Raw genomic sequence first — 20,725 nt, 5'->3', positions numbered from 1 at the left:
AGAAAAGTTTTGGTTAACTTTTTGTTAACTTTGACGGCGGCGCAAACTAGCTAGCTAGCTTTACCCCTTAGCAAAGGCACCGTTCTCCTGGCAAGTGGACGACGCCGCTCGTTTCATCACAGTCATAAACGAATGTATGTCTCGCTCAAAAGAAACGATCACCGGGTTCCCTTTGTCAACTTTCCCGTAATAAGTCGCAGGCAAATTCATCGAAGCCATTATAATTTTCCAAAACCAGAGTGGCTCATTTGGTAGCCATGGCAACGACGCTATCAAACATACAGTAAGACAGTCGCGAGTGATGCGTTAAAGGAACCCAGAAAGTCGGAATTTTAAGACATACGATCTCCCGGTTGCCTACTTCAAACGTAATGGTGTGTTTGGAATTCAGTTTGTGACGTGTATTTGTTTGATTTTTTTGGGGGGTCATTGTGCATAATAAAAATGGATTTGAACTCTTTTGGATTGTATTATACTTGTGTTTTCAAATTAAATGAAATGAAATGATCTGCATTTATATAGCGCTTTTCAAGTCAATGACTTCCCAAAGCGCTTTACAATGTGCTCCATATTTCCCAATAGCGGCCTTGCAGCCATGTAAGGCGCTAACCTGCTTATTGGGGGTATTAGGGGTTCAGTGTCTTACCCAAGGACACTTCGACATGTAACACGGACGAGCCGGGATTCTAACCGGGATCCCTTGATCCCAAGACGAGCGCTCTACCTCCTGAGCTACTGCCGCTACTTACTCAAGGGCTACAGACCACTTTCACGTGACGTTGTTCTTTGAGGCGGGAGTAAAAAAATACGCTTTTTCTTCTGCTAATTAACATTTCAAAATGTCCTCACGCCGTCTTTATATCTTATTACTTATTACTTACATTACTTCACACACTTTGGGGCGGCAGTAGCTCAGGAGGTAGAGCGATCGTTTTAGGATTAAGGGATCCCAGTTCGAATCCCGGCTTGTCCGTGTTACATGTCGAAGTGTCCTTGGGTAAGACATTGAACCCCCAATTACCCCCAATAAGCAGGTTAGCGCCTTACAGGGCGGCACAGATCACGGCCGCTATTGGGAAATGTGAAGCACAATGTAAAGCGCTTTGGGAAGTCATTGACTTGAAAAGCGCTATATAAATGCAGATCATTTCATTTCATTTCATTTCACACCTAAATATGCTTGATTGATGTTGAGATTGTCGTGTTTGTTTGCTGCTGTTGGTGTCGGTGGATTTGTCCAGAGCAACAAACAATCGATTTTGGGCTGGACGGATCTATTGAAACTGACAAAGATGTTACATAACGAAATTGTGAATATGCTTGATTGCTGTTAATATTGTCGAGAAGGGTTGTGCAAATCTCACATTGTTTGTTTGATGTTATTGGTGTCAATGAATTTGTTCAAACTGGAAGGATCTATTGACACTATCAAAGATGTTACATAACGAAATTGTGAATATGTTCATAACGAAATTGTGAATATGCTTGATTGCTGTTAAGATTGTCGAGAAGAGTTGTTAAAACTTCACATTGTTTATTTGCTGTTATTAGTGTCAATAAATTTGTTCAAACCAAAAAACTTCACACCTGGGCCTAAATCGATTTTTTTAAACGACGTTTCCGGTCTGCACTAAAGGGACAGTGTGTTATTTAGTGCCTCATAGTTGTACAAAAAAACCCTTTCATTTAGTGAAAGAAAAAAATATTGATTTGAATACTAGGAAAATGTGCATCACTTGTTGTAACAATGTTAGTTAAAAAAAACACATAGGACGAGAAATGCATATTTCTTTTACACAGTGGCATCCCTTTTAAGTCTCCGCCATGTTTGTTCTGTCCCAACCCGCCATCCTGTGCACTGTGGCATTGGCCCTCGCTCGTACCTGGCAACACATTGCCATCTAGTGGTCAATTGTTACACACTGTGGCTTTAAGAACCAGCTTTAACTGTATATTCAGGTGCTTCGCCTGAGTACCCGTCCCGTGAGCGTGAAGACACAAATATGTTCCAAGTATGGCCCGTGGGCCACATACAGCCAGACATGGGACCAAGTCACACATGTGCAAGTCTCAAGTAAGTCTCAAGTCTTCACCTTCAAGTCCCAAGTAAGTCCCAAGTATTTTTTTCTTGGGCAAGTCAAGTCACAAGTCAAGTCCCGAGTCTTAGATTGCCAAGTCCAAGTCAAGTCACAAGTCATAAAAACAGCGACTCGAGTCGACTCGAGTCCAAGTCACTAAGTCTCAAGTCCCCATGTCTGCATACAGCCCATCAGGTTTTTTAATCCAATGTTGTTTACTATTCTGGTCACAAATTATGTTTTGCGTATAAAAATGTGGTGGAATGCACGTTAAAACTTTTTAAAGTCAGAAGGATGGCATGTACGGTTTAGTGCTTAATAAAAGGGACATTTTATTACTTTGATCTGTTTCTGAGTGTTTCTAAACCAATTTAATGAAATTAGACTATAAACTAATACAAGCCAAAATACAAAATGAACATGTAGATACAGCTCTCTATTTATAAAGTCAAATACAATTTTCATTTTATATGTTCTTTATGTATTGTTGAGGTATTGGATTCAAAACTCCTTATTGACAGACTTTTGTCCTCCGAGCCTAGGCTATTTTTAACCCAGGACTCAAAAGTGAGTACTGGTTATCAAGTCATCGAGCAATCAACACAGCCCAGAAGATTATTGGCTGCCCTCTTCCCAGTCTAGAGGACATTGCCTGTCTGCAATATCACAGCAGAGCCATCAACATTATAAAACACCTCTTTGACCTGTTGCACTCTGGTAGGCGCTACCTGTCCTTTAAAACAAGGACAAACAGGCTCAGAGACACCTTCTTACCCAGGGCCACCACCACCCTAAGCAAGTGCACAAAACTATGAAAACTTACTTTGCGCCTTTTTTTCTTTTTTCTTCTTCTTTTTTGTTGCTTCTAAATGTTATTGTACTTTTTTATTGCATTATTGTAACGATGCACTATTCTTTTTTTCTTTCTTTTTTAAAATTCAAAAACATTGTAGTATTATTAAAACTCAGGCCAGTCTCTAAGCACTACGTTATAAATATTTTGCCTATCTATCCTGACAGTTTTTTAAAATCTTTTTTCTCTTTAAAGTCTTTATTACCTGTTTCTCTTGGAGTGCCATGTCTAATCTCAATGCACACAATGCACAACATTGATATCAATGACAATAAAGACAATTCAATTTATTTAAATTCAATTCAAAAGGTTCATCCAACTCCTTGCCCAGCCTCACACTTTGTTCTGAGGTTTGTCGACAAACATTTGGGGAAAAATTCTAACATTTTATAACAACAAAAGTGAAGATTTAGATCTGTAGCCGGGTCGAAAGGAGCTGCCAGCAAAACCGTTCTGGCGTAATGCTTCGCCTAACAAACTCATCATTTCCCATTCATGCTTCGCATCCACATCGCTAGTGCTCCTAAAGCTTTTGGCAGCGGCCAATATCCTGTTCACCGGTTCTCATACAAATACCAGTGCCTCTCTTTGGGGGCCAAACTAGGGCCTTTACTGGGTGGTAGCATCAGCAGTTTTACCGGCCAACGTCCCCTCATGACTGCCAAGCGGGGAGAATAGAATAAAACATTGCATGCAAGATTGGACATGGCACTTCAGGGTAAACATATCCTAAAGCGAAATTTAAAGTGAAAAAAATGGTTGTTTGTGTGGTGTGTGTGTGTGGTTGTGTTGCATCACCCCTGTTATGACGCAAAAGCATTTTCATTTTTGGCAGGGTCCTTCACCTCAAGAGTAACCTACCTGATTGCTTGTAAATTGTGATAACCAGAGTAGCTACCTTATCACGGTTCACAGATCCCTTAACCAGCTGAGTTGTCAGGAGTCCATTGAGGATGCATCTCTGAAAAGCTTTCTCCACTGCTGACAGTTCCTGGCCCGAGTTTGGGTCGTGGTAAAGTCAGCAGCAGTACATTCCTTGATGTTGTCAGCCCAGTTCTTTTTTTGATAATACTCTTCTCCTGCCCCCTGGGACTGTGCCCTGAAGAATAATCTTAACCAGTCCTGATGATCTGGTGACGTTACCCTAGCACTGCAGTTTTCGTCTATGCACAGTTGACAACAGTTCTTTGTGGCATCACATTCTCCAAGGCCTGGATATTCCTTTTCAGCTTTGCTGAGAGAGTCCATGTCTCACAGTCTGAGTTTTATTTGTAACATCTTTTAAAAATGTTCAATGTTTCAGAAATCAGGTTTTAATTCAAAGCATTTCTTGTCATATGCACAGTAAAGAACAATGATTCTCTGCACAATGAAAGTCTTACTTTGCTGTCCACACATTTGCCAGCGTAATAAAACCAAGAAACTATATACATGAAGGGTGAGCTTTTTGAATTAGTGACCGGTCCAAGCTCTTGGTGGCTGATGGTGATGTTTGTGATGAAACCTTGGGTGTTGTTGGTCATTACTTTTGTTTTTTTATGTGCTGATTTCCATCCCATACTGAGTGACACTATGTCCAGGCAATTGAGCAGATCTCTGAGCTCCTGGCTATTAGACAAGCAGCGACAAAAAATCAAATAAGTCACAAGATATATATTTTCACTGTTTTGTGCGCTAGTTTAGGGTGGTGACCCTGGGACAACCCTAATAATTGGTGACTAGTTGACTATTTAAAAAGTGGTCAGTTGCAGCCCTAGTCGTCAGCGAACATCACAAATGTGTTTGTGGAACGGGAGGGAGATGACCAGCCGCCGTGGACAAGACCAAACAATGGGGCAAACAGTTGACATCATTGTTCCAGAAAGATCATGGTGGGCGGGGGTGTACTGTTTGGCTGGGGATTTACTGGAGGCATTTGAGCAAAGCACTATATAAACACGGTGCCGGAAAGCGCAGCCAGCACCTATCACACACCCAACAGACACCAAACCTCTTGTCATCATGGACATCCCCATTCAGCACCCCTGGTACCGCCGGGCCTCGCCATATCGGCGCGCCGACGTGTCTTTCGCCGAGTCAGTGGGCGATTGGCCCCTGGGTGATTGGCCCCTGGTGTGGCCCCTACCGTGGTCCTTCACCTGGAACCGTCCCACGTCCTCACGCTGGCTCAACTGGACGCCAAAGGGACACGGCGAGGTAAAGATCATGAAATTGTCTTCCGTGGACCTCCTTATGTATGTAGAAGCGTCTGACATAACTAGAAATAAAAGTACTAATAAATAAATAGGTACAACCATAGAACTAATTCAACACATAAATGGCATAATACCTACTGTATGTGTATATCTATCTATCTATCTATCTATCTATCTATCTATCTATATATATATATATATATATATATATATATATATATATATATATATATAGAGAGAGAGAGAGAGAGAGAGAGAGAGAGAGAGAGAGAGAGAGAGAGAGAGAGAGAGAGAGAGAGAGAGAGATATTATATATCTATATATACATACATACATGTGTGGTATACATAAAATTGATTCATTTATTTATGCATTTCGTCAGTTAGTTTACCATTTATTTATTCCTGTATTCATTATGTGGTATATTTGTTATGTTATTTGTCATTTAACATGTCATGTATTATGTTATGTATTTAGACATTGATTTTTTCTTGTCTTTTGTCGAGCATTTTTTGATGTACCTTCATGTTTATTTTGTCATCTATTTTGTCACATATATTTTATTATATTTTGCCATTGATTTTATCATTTATTTTTTCTTGTAATGTACAGTATTTTATCGTTTATTTTGTCGCATATTTTCTCGTGTATTTCGTCATTAATTTTGTTGTGTATTTGTGGGTATATTTTGTTGTGTAAATTGTCGTGTATTTTATCATAACAAAATGTTATTCAAATGAGGAAGTGGGTCAAACTATAAAATATATTTTTTGTGAAAAAATAGACGACACTATATACAACAAATACACAACAAATATTGAAATCAATAAATGACAAAACACACAACAAATTACATAAGATGTACAGGGGGAATATGTGACAAAATAAGGGACGAAATACAAAACAAAATAAACCATTAAATACACAACAAATTAAATACCTAAATAGATAAATGACAAATACACAACAAAATACACAACAGAATACACAGCAAAATAAACGACAAAATACAAGACAAAACACACAACAAAATACACAACAATATAAACGATAAAAATGCCAAATTAGATAAATTACAAATACACAACAAACAACACAACAAAACACAAGACAAAATAAACGATAAAATACACAAAAAATTAAATACAGAAATAGATAAATTACAATTACACAACAAAACACACAACAAAACACAAGACAAAAAAATAGATAAAATACACAACAAATTCCATCCATCCATTAGCTGCACTGCTTATCCTTAATAGGGTCGCGGGGGTGCTGGAGCCCATCCCAGCTATCTTCGGGCAGTGGGCAGGGGACACCCTGAACTGGTTGCCAGCCAGTCGCAGGGCACACAGTGACAGACAATTCACTCGCTCATTCACACCAAGGGACAATTTGGACCGGCCAATTAACCTGACATGCATGTTTTTTGGAATTTGGGAGGAAACCCAGCAAGCACGGGGAGAACATGCAAACTCCGCACAGGAAGGTTGGTAGCTGGATTTGAACCCATGACCTTAGAACTGTGCCGCACACGCGCTAATTACTGTGCCGCCGTGCTGCCCATACAAAACAAATTAAATACCGAAATAGATAAATGACAAATACACCACAAATACACAACAAAATACAAGACAAAATAAACAATAAAATACTCAACAAAATAAATACTGAAATCAATAAATAACAAAATAAATGTTAAAATACACAACAAATGAAATACTGAAATAGATAAATGTCGAATACACAACAAAATACACCCAAAAAATAAACGACAAAACACATAACAAAATACCGAAAGAAAGAAATGAAAAGGTAAATGACAAAATGCATGAATATATGAATAAATAGCAATTATGTCACAGAATTTAGGTATGACGTGATTTATTTATGTGTTGTTTTTCCTATGCCATATACACTACCATTCTAAAGTTTGGAATCACTTGGACATGTCTTTTTTTTAAAGGAAACCCGCCTTTTTAATGAAGATTACAACACTAACGTGGTAAGTTACTATTTTATAGGCAAATGCATCATATACATAGGTGAATAGAGGCCCATTTCCAACAGCCAACACTTTTTTAATCTTACATTTTACTTGCTAATTGCATGAGAAGGCTATTGGATTATTTAAAAAAACATGTGCAATGATGTTAGCTCAACTGAACTGTTCAGCTGGTTAATGAAGCTATTACAGTGACCTTCCCTTGAGGTAGTCGAGTATCTGGAGCATCACATTTGTGGGTGTGATTAAGTGTTCAGAATGGCCAGAAAAAAGAAAACTTTAATATGAAACTCGACAGTCACTTCTTGTTTTAAGAGATTAAGGCTATTCCATGCAAGAAATTGCCATGAAACTGAAGAGATTTCCCCCAAGAGTGAGTACTATTCCCATCAGAGGACAGCACAAACAGTCTCTAATTAGAGTAGTTCTAAGATAAATCAACTGATGCACTGATAAACACATCATCAGTAAGTTTCCTAGGTTCATAGTTTCAGGTCTCAAAACCCAGCCTGTGTTCAGGTGGCATTTGCCTGTCCCCATGGCTCTCCTCTCACAATCCAAAGGTTTCTTGAGCCCTTTTCAGCTTCCTCTATGGTGTTCTCTATGGCTCTGTTCCTTGCTGTTCCCGTTAGGCCCAGGCCACTTAAAGCTTTGTGGAGCGAGTGTCCCTCATATCCTCTGTTGCCCACTTCGATGGGCATACGTCTTCCCTTCCAGCCTTGCTGCCGACTGACAATCACCAGCAGTTGGAACTCTGTCATTTTTTATTCACAGGCTTCCATCAAGGAGTCCTCCCATGGCATTGTCAACTCTACCAACAAAATGTTTTTGATGCGCTCTGAGACCAGTAGGATGTCCGGCCTCAGGGTGGTGCTGATAATGTGCTGGGGGAACCCCAGTTGCTTCTTCAAATCTACAGAGCGCTAAGATTGCTGGGCCATTGCCAAGATTCTTGCCTTCTTGCACCATGTTCCTGGCTGGGCTCCTTCTCTGACAAACGCATTTTCCCAGTTAATTTTTCTCGCTCGACTACAATAGAAAGAGAAGTGGAGGGATGCAACCAAACAAGAGGACAAGTACCTCGAGTTGAAGAAATCAGATAGATGGATAGATGGATAGATACTTTGTTCATCCCCGTAGGGAAATTCACACTTCCAGCAGTATCCTTGTGTTGAAAAATAAAACAATAAAATAAAGATATAGAATACAAAAATACACAATACAACATTTTGCTATAGAGTATTTAAATAGTGCTACGGTAATATGCAAACGTGGGGGGGGGGGGGGGGGGGGGGTAATGTGGGCTTTTACTCCCCCGGGTGGAGTTAAAAAGCCTCATGACATGAGGAATAAATGATCTCCTCAGTCTATCGACGCCTTCCTCAACTAGCAGCCTGGTTAAATAAGAGCTGTAGAACACTAGTGTCAACATCTACAGTGAAGAGGTGACTCTGAGATGCTGAGTGGCAAAGAAAAAGCCATATCTGAAACTCACTAAAGGAAGGGATTAATATGGGCAAAAGAACACAGACATTGGACAACTCATCTTAAAAATAAAAGGGACTTTCTGTTTGGACAACACCACAGTCTGTACATATGGCAGGATTGGCCCTCCATACTTACCAGGTGTGCCCTCCAGATGAAGGTGGAAAAGGAGCGCTACGTCATCTACGTGGACGTCAAGCACTTCTCGCCGGACGAGCTCAGCGTTAACGTGGCTGATGACTTCATCACCGTCCACGCAAAACACGAAGACCGACAGGTAGGCGGACGTCGCCCTCTGGTGGAACTTCCACATCTCATTTTCTTCTCATCCAGGACGACCACGGCTACGTGTCCAGGGAGTTTGTGCGCAAGTATCGTCTCCCGCCTGGGGTATCGTGCGCCGACATCACCTCCAGCTTGTCGCTGGATGGCGTCCTGACCATCAGCGCTCCGAGGTCCCTGCCTGGCCCCGAACGCAACATCCCCATCTCCTGCGACGACACGGCCAAGCAAAAGATGTAGAACCCGCTCAATCACCGCCAATTAGATACTAATCCCCGCTACTAAATTGGCAGAGTTTTGGTTTTCAAGCAGTTTTGTGGGTCAGCATTTTAATAAACTTGTATCTAACTTAGCAATATTGCCTAAAAACCCAAAATAAAGGGACACTGTATATTATTTGACCACTAAATGTCGCTGTATTGTGTAGTGCAGGGGTCTCCAACCAACTACTTTTTGTTACTAATTAGCGTAATGGGCCACCAGTTTGATATGCGTTTCTAAAATATCAAATGATCGTGTTATTACTGTGTTATTACCAGGCTAATTACTGAAATTGGGGTTAAAAAGACCACAAAATGTTTCTATGAGAAAATCACAATGACCTAGCACTGGTGAACTATTTTCAGAACCAATCTGGGGGATAATTAGGTAGACTGGTACCTATGGGCACCACGTTGGAGACCCCTAGTGTAGTGCAACCAAAAACGAATGCTACAAACCACGAGGATGATAACAAACTACGAAAAAGTGACCAAACGCAACCCTTTTTCTTCTCATTTTTTTGCTTGGATATTCGAAAAAAGAAAAAAGTGAAAGGAAGAAAATAACAAGAAAATAAAAAAGGGGGGAAATAAGGAAAGGAAAGGAAAACAAAGAGGAAAAGAGAACAAAGATAACAAAGAGAAAACAAGAAAAGAAAAAAAAGAGGGACGGAAAATATGCAGAAATGAAAGGAAAGAAAGAAAATGAGGAAAAACTAATAAAGAGAAAAAAAATGGCTCACATGGCAAGTTTATTAATAACAAATAAGCGTGCTTGCAAGAAAATAGATTTGCAACATAACGACAAGCAAGTGCATGTCTACTTATATTTAAAGGGACAGTGTGTATACCAGCTCAGTAGCCTAGATGGTAAGGCGCCCGCTTTGAGACTGGGAGGTTCGGGTTCGCGCCCCGGCCGAGTCATTCCTAAGACTTAAAAAGTGGTCGGCGGCGCCCTCTCTTGGCTGCGGCTGCATCGGGTCAGATGCAATCGACATTTCGTTCTGTGTACATTGTTACACAGAATGACAATACAAGGAAATTATTATTATTATTATTATTATTATTTTGACCAGTAAATATCGCTGTGTTTTGTCTTGCAACAGAAAACAATAGAACACAAGGAAAAAATATAAAACTATATATTTTTTTCTCTTTTTTTGCCAAGCCTAATACAAGGTCTTTAGGTCCAAACAAGATGGCCGAAAATTATGTCAGCCCCCATTAAGGTGTCTCAAATAAATGCAAGTTTCTCTACCTACGAGTACAAAAAAATGCAAATTTAGTTTTGCCTATCATTCAAATCAATATTGTTCTTTTTTAATAAAACATGTATTCCCTTTACCACTTGGAGACGCTAAATAACATACAATGTCCCTTCAATGACAGCAAAAAACACTGCCACATTGAGTGTAAACATGCTCTTTGATTTTCAAATTGATGAGAAAAACATTTCTCGAGCTAGCCTTCATTTTGCCGGATGGAACTCGGGACCAGGTCTGCATTCCGCTAGAAGGGGGAAAAGGGGGTGGAGGCGTTGGTAAATGGAAAGAAATACTGTAAATCAGATTGTTACTGCTAGCTTGTATTTATGTTTGTTTAGCATGCGAGCGAAAATATTGTGAGCGTGTGTCTTGGAAATGCTGATTGTATATTAACATAGAATAAATGTTGTGATATAAAACAACATCAATCTGTCTTTTTAATTTTTTAAATTTTTTTACAAAACACATATAATGCAGCTAAATTAGCTTGGGGGCTATATGGTAGAACAGGGGTGTCAAACTCATTTTAACTCAGGGGCAACACAATAGAACAAACATTCTGTCGGGGGCCGGACAAGCAGACTAAAGGGAAAGAAAAAGAGAGATAAAGAAATAAGAGAAAGAGGGAGGGAAAAGGAGAGAGGGCGGGACAAATAAAAAGAGAGAGAGAAAAAGAGCGTGAGAAACAAAAGAGATAAAAAGTCGTGAGAGAGGGGGAAAAGAAAGGGAGAGGAAGAAAGAAATCCAAAGACAAATAGAAAGACAGAAGGAGAGAAAAGAAAAAGAAAGCGCAAAGGGTAGGAAGAGAGAAAGAGAAAAGAGAGAACAGGAAAAAAGGAAGTTAGAGCAAAAGAGGCTAAAAGACACAGAGAGCGAAAGAGACAAAGAGCAACAAAGGAAGATAAAACAAGAGACACAGAGAGTGAAAGACACAGAGAAAGACTGGGAGAAAGGGGTGGAAAAGAGAGACAGAGAGACAGAGAGAGACAGAGAGAGACAGAAATAAATACAAGTACAGTGTCTTTGTGAGAGGCACCTGGCAACATCAAGTTGACATATTTCAACCTGCAGCTTGTTTTTCTCTTGCGCTTCTCTGAGTGTTGTCTCGCGGGCCGGATTCAATCCCTTAGCGGGCCTGATTTGGCCCGCGGGCCGCCTGTTTGACACCAGTGTGGTAGAAGAAACATTCTTACAGGGCCCAGACTAGTAAAACAACTGCATTACAACGCTTTAGCCAGAGGGTTGGTGGTCTTTTTGGAGGCTGCTGTCCAGTATTGAAGCCCTTTTGTCCATTCAAAGCAACGAATTTTCACATAATGAACACACCCATAATCATATCGTTGGCCTCATGCTAAAATAGCACTACTGTTTTAAAATAAAAATACCCCTAGAAAAAACATACGACATACACGATTTGAAATGATCAAAAACGTATAAAAGTGTAAGGACCAGAACGGAAACAGGACCCAATTGCGTTAAGTTTTTCACAAGTTTTATTTGAGGAAAGAGAAAGGGCTGCGCCCACGATCCGGGTTTCGCTGGACGCAGGAAGCAAGTCGTTCTTGTACTCTGATTGTGCTCCGAACGCGGAAGTGGATCTTCTTTAGCGAGCGATGGCGGTGTCAGGGACGGAAAAATTGGGTCGGTAGCCGGGACTGGGAGAGCAAGGCGTGGTCGGGGTCGGAAGCGACAAAAAAGCCAGAACGGAAGAGTAGACGTAGTCGGGGACAAAAAGAGTTCGTAAGCCGGGACGGGAGAGTAGACGTGGTCAGGATCAAATCGGGTTGAAGCCGTAGACAGACCGGAGCAAAAAACGGGGCAGGTGGGAGTCAGGGTCGAAAAAAGCTTGCCTCGTGTTCACTGAGGTTAGCAGACGGACTGACAAAAGCGGACAAACATGACTGGGTTCAAATACTGACCGGGAGCCAATCAGAACACGCGGTAGTTGGCGCCAAATGCGCAGGCACAGCTGAGTCACATCAGTAATCATGACATAAAAGACATGGACTATTTTCTAGTAATAGCATGCAGAAGCGTGATTTCATCGGTTATTGGTAGAAACAGTAATCGTGCATCCCTACTTTTGATAGATAAAATATCAAGACTTCACTCAAGAGAGAGGTAAGATCTTAAGCCTGAGCCCTATTTGGAATTTCAGAGAGAAAGGAGAGAAGGGAAAAAATTAGAAGCCAGAGACACGCCTCCTCTCCGTGTCCTCTCCCAAAAATATAAAATTTCAGGTTTTATTCGGGCTCGGTCGCTCAAATCAAGTTAATTGGTCGGGCCCGAGTCGGGTCGGGCTGGATTTTATTAGGCCCGATTTTACCTCTTACTCAAAAAAAAAGGATATTGCAAGCTAAAGTGAATAACTTTGGTTAAAATCACAAACACTTTCGGAAATATTGCATTTCCTTCATTGTTAACCAAATAAAAAAATGAGGAGAACGTTTCAGCAATGATGGTAAATTTGCATTCAATTTTGCAGACAAAATGAAAATCTGGCAATGTGGTAACGGTTATTTTTTGGATGGATTCGGCTTCAGTTGCAGTAAAAGTCCCAATCCTGAAAATGAAAAAAAGCAAAGTGCAAAATGAGAACAACTTTTTGAATCATTTCTGGGAAGACAAAACGTCTAAAAACTACGGACTAGGATGAGCGATTAGGATGGTTAAAGGGACAGTGTGTATTATTTTGTTAAAAAACTTCCTTCATTTTAATAAAGGACAATATTGATTTGGAAAATAAGCAAACGCAAATTATCATGTAAATTCATTTTTTAAAGAGAAAGTTGTATTTATTTGGCATAAGAACGAAGCGCCCCGACGGAGCTGACATAATTGTCGGCCATCTTCCTGCTAAGGGTACCACAAAAAAAAAAGATTATTTTCTCTTTCTTATCTTTTTCTTGTTTTTTTTTATTTCATTCATTTCCTTTTTTATACCTTCTTCCTTCCTTCACTCCTTTCCTCATACCTTCCCTCACTCCTTTCTCCTTTTTTCTTTCTCCTTCCACCTCATTTTCTCCTCCTTTTCATTTCCTTCCTCCCTTTTCTGTCTTCTTTCCTTTTCCTTCTCATTTCCTTCTTCCCTTTTCTTTCTCCTTTCCTCTTTCCATTTCCTTTCTCCTTTCTTCCTCTCTTTTTTTCCCTTTACACCTTCCTTTCTTCATTTCTTTCTTTTGTATTTCTCTTCCTTCCTTCCCTTTTCTTATTCCTTCCTCCTTTCTTCCTTCTGTCCTTTATTTTCTTCTTCTTCATTCATTTCTTTCGTCCTTCCCTTCTTTCTTCCGTTAAACTTTGTCCATCGTTTCTTCGTCTTTCTTCTTTTCTTTATTACTTCGCTCATACCTTGCCCTTTTCTTCCCCCACACCTTTGTTCCCTCCCTCCTTCCTTTCTTCCATTCCATGTCCAAAGTCCCATTCATTTTTATTGTCTTTAGTCACAAAATGTCTCAAAGGACTGCACAGGTTACAATGACACCAGCCCCTGTTCTTCAACCAACATGCGAGGGAAGGAAAACTCAAAAAAAAAATTCTGTTTTTCTCCCTTATTTTCTTGCTTTTTTCTCCTTTGCTCCTTCTGTCCATCTTTTGCCCCAATTCCCTCCCTTTTCTGTCCTTCTTATCTAGTTTACAAAAGGAATGAAAATGTCCTTTTTGGTCACTTTGAGACTCCGTAGTTTGTATTCTTTGTCTTTTTGAGCAGTATTTTTTGCTTGCAGGACACATTCCACAGAAATCTAGAGGTCAAATATTACCCAGTGTCCCTTTAAGGAAAAAATCTAGGAAATGAACCCACGGTGGTGTGGACTTGTGTGTTGGCCGGCTCCAGAACTTGGACCTCCTCCACCACCGAGCTTGGAAAGTGACCCAGCCGAGCCTCTTGGCCTCCGTAGTATGAATCCTGAACCTGCCAAACATTTGAGAAAAATGAACCTTCATGGTGCTTAGTAGAGTTGTCCTTTTATATAGGAAGTATTTCCAAAGTAAATAATTTGACAATCAAGGGCCGGAATATAGTGTGGAGTTCCAAATATTCAAGTGGTTCCCCAAGGTCAATTCAGCCCGGTAATATAAGCAATCAGGTCTGAGATTTTAAAATGAATATTTTTAAAGTGCATTTGATATTTGTGTTTAAAAAACGAAACAAGTTTTGATTGTCACAAATGTGTGGCAACTGTATTTTAGTGTCATATTTTAATAAGTTTGTTCCAACACAATTTCAAATGTCATGCCAAGTATTGTAGTGAAAAGTATGGCGACTGGCTGAAACCCCAGCCGATGATAGGTAAGCAGCTGCCCTCCTCGAGGGAAGTGCTGATGGTCAACGACACAGTGAGCCTAGTTTTTTTGGGGAGAGGGCCAAGATCTCCACAACGACCCATGAGCCAGACACCTCCATCGCTTTTCTAATGGCATTCTCACTGCAACCTGCCGCACCACTATTGATTTCTCTCTGTCTCTTCCCGGACCCAGAACAATCCAAAGAAAACCCGCTGGTGATCGGGTTTTCTTTGCGCTCTCCTGACTTTCTTCAGAGTCCAATTTAGTTGATTTTTTTTTTCAACTAGAAGATTAACGAGAAAAAGATATAGGAAGAGGGAAAGGGAGATAAAGAAATAAAAAGAGAGAACAAGGGAGACTGAGAAGTAAAGAGAGAGAGAGAGAAAAAGAGAGAGAGCACAATACATAGATGAAGAGAGAAAAAAAGAAAGAAAGAAAGAAAGAAAGAAAGTGAAAGAGAGAGAGAAAGAGAGACAAAATTAGAGAGAAGGAGAGATAAATACACACACACACACACGCGCACACACACTAAAATCAATGACAATTAAAGACAATTCAATTAAAATTCCGTGAAGTATCGAAATTGCGAAAAGCAACCTGCGATACAGCGAGGGATTACTGTAGTAGCATAATGGTTGGTTGGATCCCTTAACCACTAGGGCTGTAGAGGCACCATTCCCTGTGGTGTGTCTTGGGCAAGTACAGCCTGGTTGTGCCCATCCCTCTCCATAATGAATTATCAAAAAAATTGAACAGTAGGGCAGAAACGGGTCCAGAAACAGGTCGGCAACAGGTATCAGGCAGGAGAAAACAGGACAGGAGATTGTCAGAAGGTACAGAGTTTGCCTAGCAAAAGCGTAGGTTCGCAAAATGGTCTGACAGCTTCCTCTTGGAAGACATGGGTTTGAAAAGAGTCAGGGAACCAATCAGCGACCAGGGCTGTTGGCGCCAACGGGGCAGCCCCAGGTGCCCTGAATCAGTAATCATGACAACATTCTTAAGAACCTAGCGCGGGTACTTTAAGGGGGAGTGAGGATGCAGAGAGACAATAAAGAACAATGACGTGTGGATAATTTAAAAAAAAGGGCAACAAGAAAGAAGCCGGCCAGAACATAATGATTGACAATTAAAGCCAGACCTGACCTGAATTTCTCCGACCCCAAATTGGGTCTGTTTTTTTCTCACATTGCGGCGTTATTTTTGTTGCAATTTGTCTGTACTCACGGTGCCTGCCCAGAAGAGGTTTCCGCTGTCCTGCAGCATGGCATAGACATAAACCAGTTGACCTTGCCGCATGGAGATGAACCTGCAGTCGGAGGCTTGGTAGTCCTGCAATGCGCGGGCCATCAGGATGGCATCTGCAAATAAAGTCATTCACAAATCAAAGACACTTCTTTTTTCATCATTTTTTTAAACAAGTGCATATGCGAAACATGGACCTGGTTAGAGGATTGTCAAATGACGGCATAGAATACTGTAGAAGATTGGTCAGAATTCCGTTTTGCAATGATCAATGTCAAAACATGTGAAGTGAATACTGTGTTTTGAGTCAATCTCTTAGATATGTTATCTGACTGATACTGGTGAAATGTGAGGTCTGGGGGTTGGGTGGGGGCGTTAGCTTGCATGTGTGCATCAAAGGTTGCAGCGACAACTCCACCACAGGGGTCCGCCCCTCCCAGGAGACCGGGAAATGGTACACGTCTCACCACGCAAAGGCAGTCTGAAGTTGGCCTGCAAGATGGCAAGAGGACATATCCTAAAAAGAACTGGATCAAAATCCTGGCCGGTCCTGACCAAGTCTCAGCTCAACAAGCAGCCAGAGAACCTTGCCAAGTCAGCGGCTAAGCTTGATCAAGCTAGCGGCTGGTGGGACAAGGCCAGCGACCTCAGAGAAGCCTCAGGTCACCAGCAGTCAAACCTCTTCTTTGACACCCTGCATCCTGTGGTCCTCGTCCCAACCTGGTCTCAAGCCTACCAGGAATCCTCATCGCTCTACAGCCGAGGACATAAAGACAATGTCACAAGCCAGAGACAGGACCCAATAGCGTTCGTTTAACTCAGTTTTTGTCACAAACCAGGAACGGAAACGGGACCCAATAGCGCTCGTTTTCTCAGTTTTTATTGATGAAAGAGGGAGAGAAAGGCTTGCTTCCACGATCCGCAGATCGACGAACACGGATAGCAGGTGGCGGGAACGCGGGAGTGGCACTTCCGTGTCGAGCGAGGAGGATCGGAGACAGGCGGGAATAGCAAGTTGTTGTCCGGGACTGGAGATCAAAGGCGGTGTCGAGTTCGTAAGCGAGGTCAGTAGCAGGAGGTAGGCAGGTAACGGGGCAAAATAGGTCAAGTAACAGGCAGGCAGAACAGGCAAAGTCCGGTCCGGAAACGGTTCGGTAACAAAGATCATGCAGGAAAAAGCAGGGCAAAAATGAAGTTGGACGAAAAGGCTTACTGAGCAGAAGGCAACAGTTCGCAACGATCCGACGCCGGTAACAGGGAGCCAGGGGGTTTGAAAAGTGGCAAGGAGCCAATCAGCGACCAGGGCTGTTGGCGCCACTGGGGCAGCCGCAGGTGCCCCACATCAGCAATCATGACAGTTTTATTGAAAAAGAGAGCAGTGTTTGCTTTCACGATCCGATGATCGTCAGACACGGGTAGCTGAAGGCAGGAACGCGGAAGTGGCACTTCCGTGTCGAGCGGGGATAGTCGTGAGTGGCAGGAAAGCTGGTCGTGGCCGGGACAGGAGAGCCAGGGCGGTAATTGAGTCCAGAAAAAAAGATCGGCAACAAGTATCAGGCAAGAAACAAGGCAAAACTGGTCGATGGCCGGGACGGAAGAGTAGGGCAGAAACGGGTCCAGAAACAGGTCGGCAACAGGTAACAGGCAGGAGAAAACAGAGCAGGAGATTGTCGGAGGGTACGGTGCTTGCCTAGCAAAAGCGTAGGTTGACAGGACGATCCGACAGCTTCCTCTTGGAAGCCGGGGGTTTAAAAAGAGTCCATGAAACAATCAGCGCTCAAGGCTTTTGGCGCCAACAGGGCATTCGCAGGTGCCCCGAATCAGCAATCATGACAGACAGGGTCGTCATCTTCATTGAAGCAGAACTTCGCAAAACATTTCATTGTTGTTAGGTATTGGTATGTTGTTGAAAGGGGAAATTCTATCAAAATACAATAACGTAATAATCAGGCCAACGTTGCCGTCCATCCAAATGGTGCCGGTTTAAGTTCTCAACTTCTAGTTGTCTTTGTTTTATTTTCTTATCATTGTTTTGTGTTCTATTCAAGCTTCTTCAGCAGATGATTAGCAAAAGAAAAGTCTATAAATCCAAGAGTGTGAGTAAAGTATATTGAACTATCAAAACGGTATAAAGAATTCACCTAAAGTGTGTGTAGTCACCCTACAGAATACCCAAACAAGGTTTTTCATCCGTTTTCCCGACATAATGATCGAAAAACATATGTGGTGCTCAAAAAAGGCGAGTTGAGTTTTGAAAAGAATAAACTCTTTAATTCAATTGGTCAATAAATTGAATAATTTATTGACCACCCATATTCACTACATAGATGTGCAAACCCTGTGTCTAGCGATTGAGAGTGTGTAGGTGGCCCCTGAGTATGCTTAGTTTAGCAGTGTGGTTAGAAAAATAAACATACGGATAAGGACAGAGATGCTTCCACAGAGCTTTTTTCTTTCTAAAAAGATGACAAAGTCCCGTCGTCATATGGGCAAACAAGCATGACGTTTCGTGCATGCGGAGAAGTTCTTGTAAAGTTGTTTATGCATGCCTTCTTGCAATAAAATATTATTTTGCAAGCAAATTGCCTTTTGTGTTCATGGGAGGCATTCTTTTGATATTGGAGGTATCCCAAATGCAAATAAAATGACAGGGCTCCTCTGCGTCTGGATGCGCTGATTATCTTATCAGCCTCACGTCCCATTCCCGCCATTCCTGTAAACATCATTCTCCACTAGGGTGCCCTGAACTTTCACTGCCCATTGAACTTAAGCCTACTCGGTGAAAATCTTCATTGCACTCAATAAATGTAACTTGTATTCAATCGTATAAAATCCTTTATAGTCAAATGTATAAAATCCTTCACGATATAGCTACAGAAGAAAATATAACCTTCAAAAATGAGTCAAAATTGCAAAATTTGGCTGGCTCCAACTCCTCCAATCCATCAATTATCTGGTGCTGGAGCCCATCCCAGCTATTCTCAGGCAGTGGGCAGTGGACACCCTGAACCGGTTGCCAGTCGCAGGGCAGGGAACTTACATGTTAAACTATTCCTAGGAACAATTTAGATGCCCAATAACCTGGCATGCTTTTCATTGAAGGGAGGAAACCCAGCAGGCACGGGTAGCTGGGTTCGAACCCTGGACCTCTACACTGTGGGGCTGCGTGCCGAAAACAGAAGTCTGGCATTGAATGAGTTAAATTGTTGGATACCCGTATCCTGCAATACACCAGAGTAAAAGAGGAAATGAGAAATTATCAGTAATAAAAGCTTGCATACTCACAGCTACATTCTGAGTCAGCACAGAGTTTTCTGGAGGAAAGTTTGGGCATCTGTTTGCCTGCATGAGCCATCGCCAGTAGGAGGCTGAGCCCAAGAAGCAGAAAGATTTTGCAAGGCATGTCTGAGCTTTCCGAAGATCTTTCGACTCCTATTTGTACTTTTTTGTGTTCACCCCCGCCTCGACCTCAGCCCCCCGCTCACACAGAAGCCCTTTCAAACAGGGATGTGTCGTTCCCAAACGTAACGGGTGAGTGAGCCGGCTCTTTGAAGTAAAAGAGGGGGAGCAGGGTGTTATGCCGAGAAATGCATCCCTGCCGAGAGAGCGCGCATACGTCACTCCCGCTACTACAACCACTTTTACCTCGTTTTATCTCACTTTTATATCACTTTTCGGGAATGTAATGGCGAACATATATCCAAGACCACCTCGTCTTGCATTTGTTGGGGATGTAATACAACTTAAACTATTCCGGCTTGAATTTGTTGTGAATGTAATCGAACGGTAATGCACACCGTATATAAACCACTTTTGAGCAGGTAACGTGTTTATTTTGCCTTTTTCGACTCAAATCGCTCGTATTAAAACTGTTATGCACTCTACTATAAAGCTTATTATGCTGAAACGAACTGTCAAATCATCAACAGATAAACGGGACACGAACGTGTTTGATTTCTCATCGTCAAACGAAGACGTAACACATCGTGTGCCTAATCTCATGCACACCCTGGTTCCTCCAGGCAGATCCCCCCAGTGGCTGTGCTCCAAATGGCTGCGAGCGGCGGGCCTAGGACGCAGCAATAAAGAAGAATCGTCTGCACCCACCCGGAGGGGGGAACCGGGGCTACACTGTGGGGGTCCCGGCAGCTACGGCCTGGGTTGTGCAAAGTAGAAGTAAGAAGGGAGAGGACCCACAAAGAGGACTGGAGGATGCTGCTTGGGAGGGTGGGATGGCAGAGCTATGCCCTTGCACAATAGTATTGCCCTTTACACGTTGGTTAACTACTGTTAAAAGATAATAACTCTGAAATTGTTTAATTGATGTTGAAAATGTCAGGAAAAAATGTTAAAACGTCATATCGTTACGTCATATTGTCAGATATAACAAAATTGTGAATATGCTTGATGGCTGTTGAGATTGTCGTGTTTGTTTTGCTCCTGTTGGTGTCGGTGGATTTTTTCAGACCAAAAACAATCGACTTTGGCCTGGACGGATCTATTGACACTAACAAAGATGTTGTATAACAAAATTGTGATTATGCTTGATTGCTATTAAGATTTTCGAGAAGGGTTGTTCAAACCTCACATTGTGTTTGCTGTTAAACGTCATATTGAAATATAATATTGTGAATGTGATTGATTGCTGTTGAGATTGTCAAGATTGTTTTCTGTTATTAGTGTCAATAAATTTGTTCAAACCAAAAAAAAAAATATCTCATCTCATCAGCTACACCGCTTATCCTCAGTAGGGTCGCGGGGGTGCTGGAGCCC

At 41.7% G+C, this 20,725-nt stretch overlaps 3 protein-coding genes across 10 annotated transcripts in view; 1 reads left to right on the top strand and 2 right to left on the bottom strand.

Moving 5' to 3' along the window:
- The window catches only part of cfap54 (cilia and flagella associated 54), a 55,061-nt gene extending 54,842 nt beyond the window's left edge, over positions 1-219 (bottom strand). For all 6 annotated transcript variants that reach the window (XM_088321173.1, XM_088321176.1, XM_088321174.1 and 3 more), the window contains exon 1: positions 65-219. In XM_088321173.1, coding sequence (XP_088177299.1) covers positions 65-219 — 155 coding nt within the window. The remainder of the gene's footprint in view (positions 1-64) is intronic.
- Positions 220-4,873: 4,654 nt separating this feature from the next.
- On the top strand, positions 4,874-9,788 carry LOC148349419 (alpha-crystallin B chain-like). 2 transcript variants are annotated; one of them, XM_088321303.1, is made up of 4 exons: positions 4,874-5,127; positions 7,096-7,134; positions 8,774-8,896; positions 8,953-9,788. In XM_088321303.1, exons 1-4 carry the CDS (start codon positions 4,933-4,935, stop codon positions 9,139-9,141), a joined length of 546 nt encoding a protein of 181 aa, XP_088177429.1. In that variant the 5' UTR covers positions 4,874-4,932; the 3' UTR covers positions 9,142-9,788. The 2 variants fall into 2 exon arrangements, with proteins under 2 accessions (XP_088177429.1, XP_088177430.1); XM_088321304.1 differs by lacking the exon at positions 7,096-7,134 and having other exon boundaries at positions 4,883-5,127.
- Positions 9,789-11,901: 2,113 nt separating this feature from the next.
- Positions 11,902-19,822, bottom strand: mia (MIA SH3 domain containing). Of its 2 annotated transcripts, XM_088321283.1 has the most exons (5): positions 19,598-19,822; positions 19,238-19,498; positions 15,935-16,068; positions 14,226-14,336; positions 11,902-12,989 (listed from the first exon to the last, which is right to left on the bottom strand). In XM_088321283.1, the coding sequence occupies exons 2-5, from the start codon at positions 19,353-19,355 to the stop codon at positions 12,966-12,968; spliced, it is 387 nt and encodes a 128-aa protein (XP_088177409.1). In that variant the 5' UTR covers positions 19,356-19,498; positions 19,598-19,822; the 3' UTR covers positions 11,902-12,965. The 2 variants fall into 2 exon arrangements, with proteins under 2 accessions (XP_088177409.1, XP_088177408.1); XM_088321282.1 differs by having other exon boundaries at positions 19,238-19,822.
- Between the last annotated feature and the right edge of the window lie 903 nt (positions 19,823-20,725).

This window comes from Urocampus carinirostris, chromosome 17 (genome assembly GCF_059441175.1).
Source record: "Urocampus carinirostris isolate Australia breed hairy pipefish chromosome 17, RoL_Ucar_1.0, whole genome shotgun sequence".
NCBI lineage: Eukaryota > Metazoa > Chordata > Actinopteri > Syngnathiformes > Syngnathidae > Urocampus > Urocampus carinirostris.
The sequence above is the reverse complement of the archived record's forward strand: the minus strand, read 5'-3'. Positions and strand labels throughout refer to the sequence as shown.

Coding starts and splice junctions, on each gene's coding strand:
- mia (XM_088321282.1), bottom strand. CDS start 19,355: ATGCCTTGCAAAATCTTTCTGCTTCTTGGGCTCAGCCTCCTACTGGCG. Junction 14,337..15,934: donor ACCTCTTCTGGGCAGGCACC/GTGAGTACAGAC, acceptor AATGTTTGGCAG/GTTCAGGATTCATACTACGG. Junction 12,990..14,225: donor ACACACAAGTCCACACCACC/GTGGGTTCATTT, acceptor TTTCATTTTCAG/GATTGGGACTTTTACTGCAA.
- LOC148349419 (XM_088321303.1), top strand. CDS start 4,933: ATGGACATCCCCATTCAGCACCCCTGGTACCGCCGGGCCTCGCCATAT. Junction 5,128..7,095: donor CGCCAAAGGGACACGGCGAG/GTAAAGATCATG, acceptor TTTTTTTTAAAG/GAAACCCGCCTTTTTAATGA. Junction 8,897..8,952: donor CAAAACACGAAGACCGACAG/GTAGGCGGACGT, acceptor CTTCTCATCCAG/GACGACCACGGCTACGTGTC.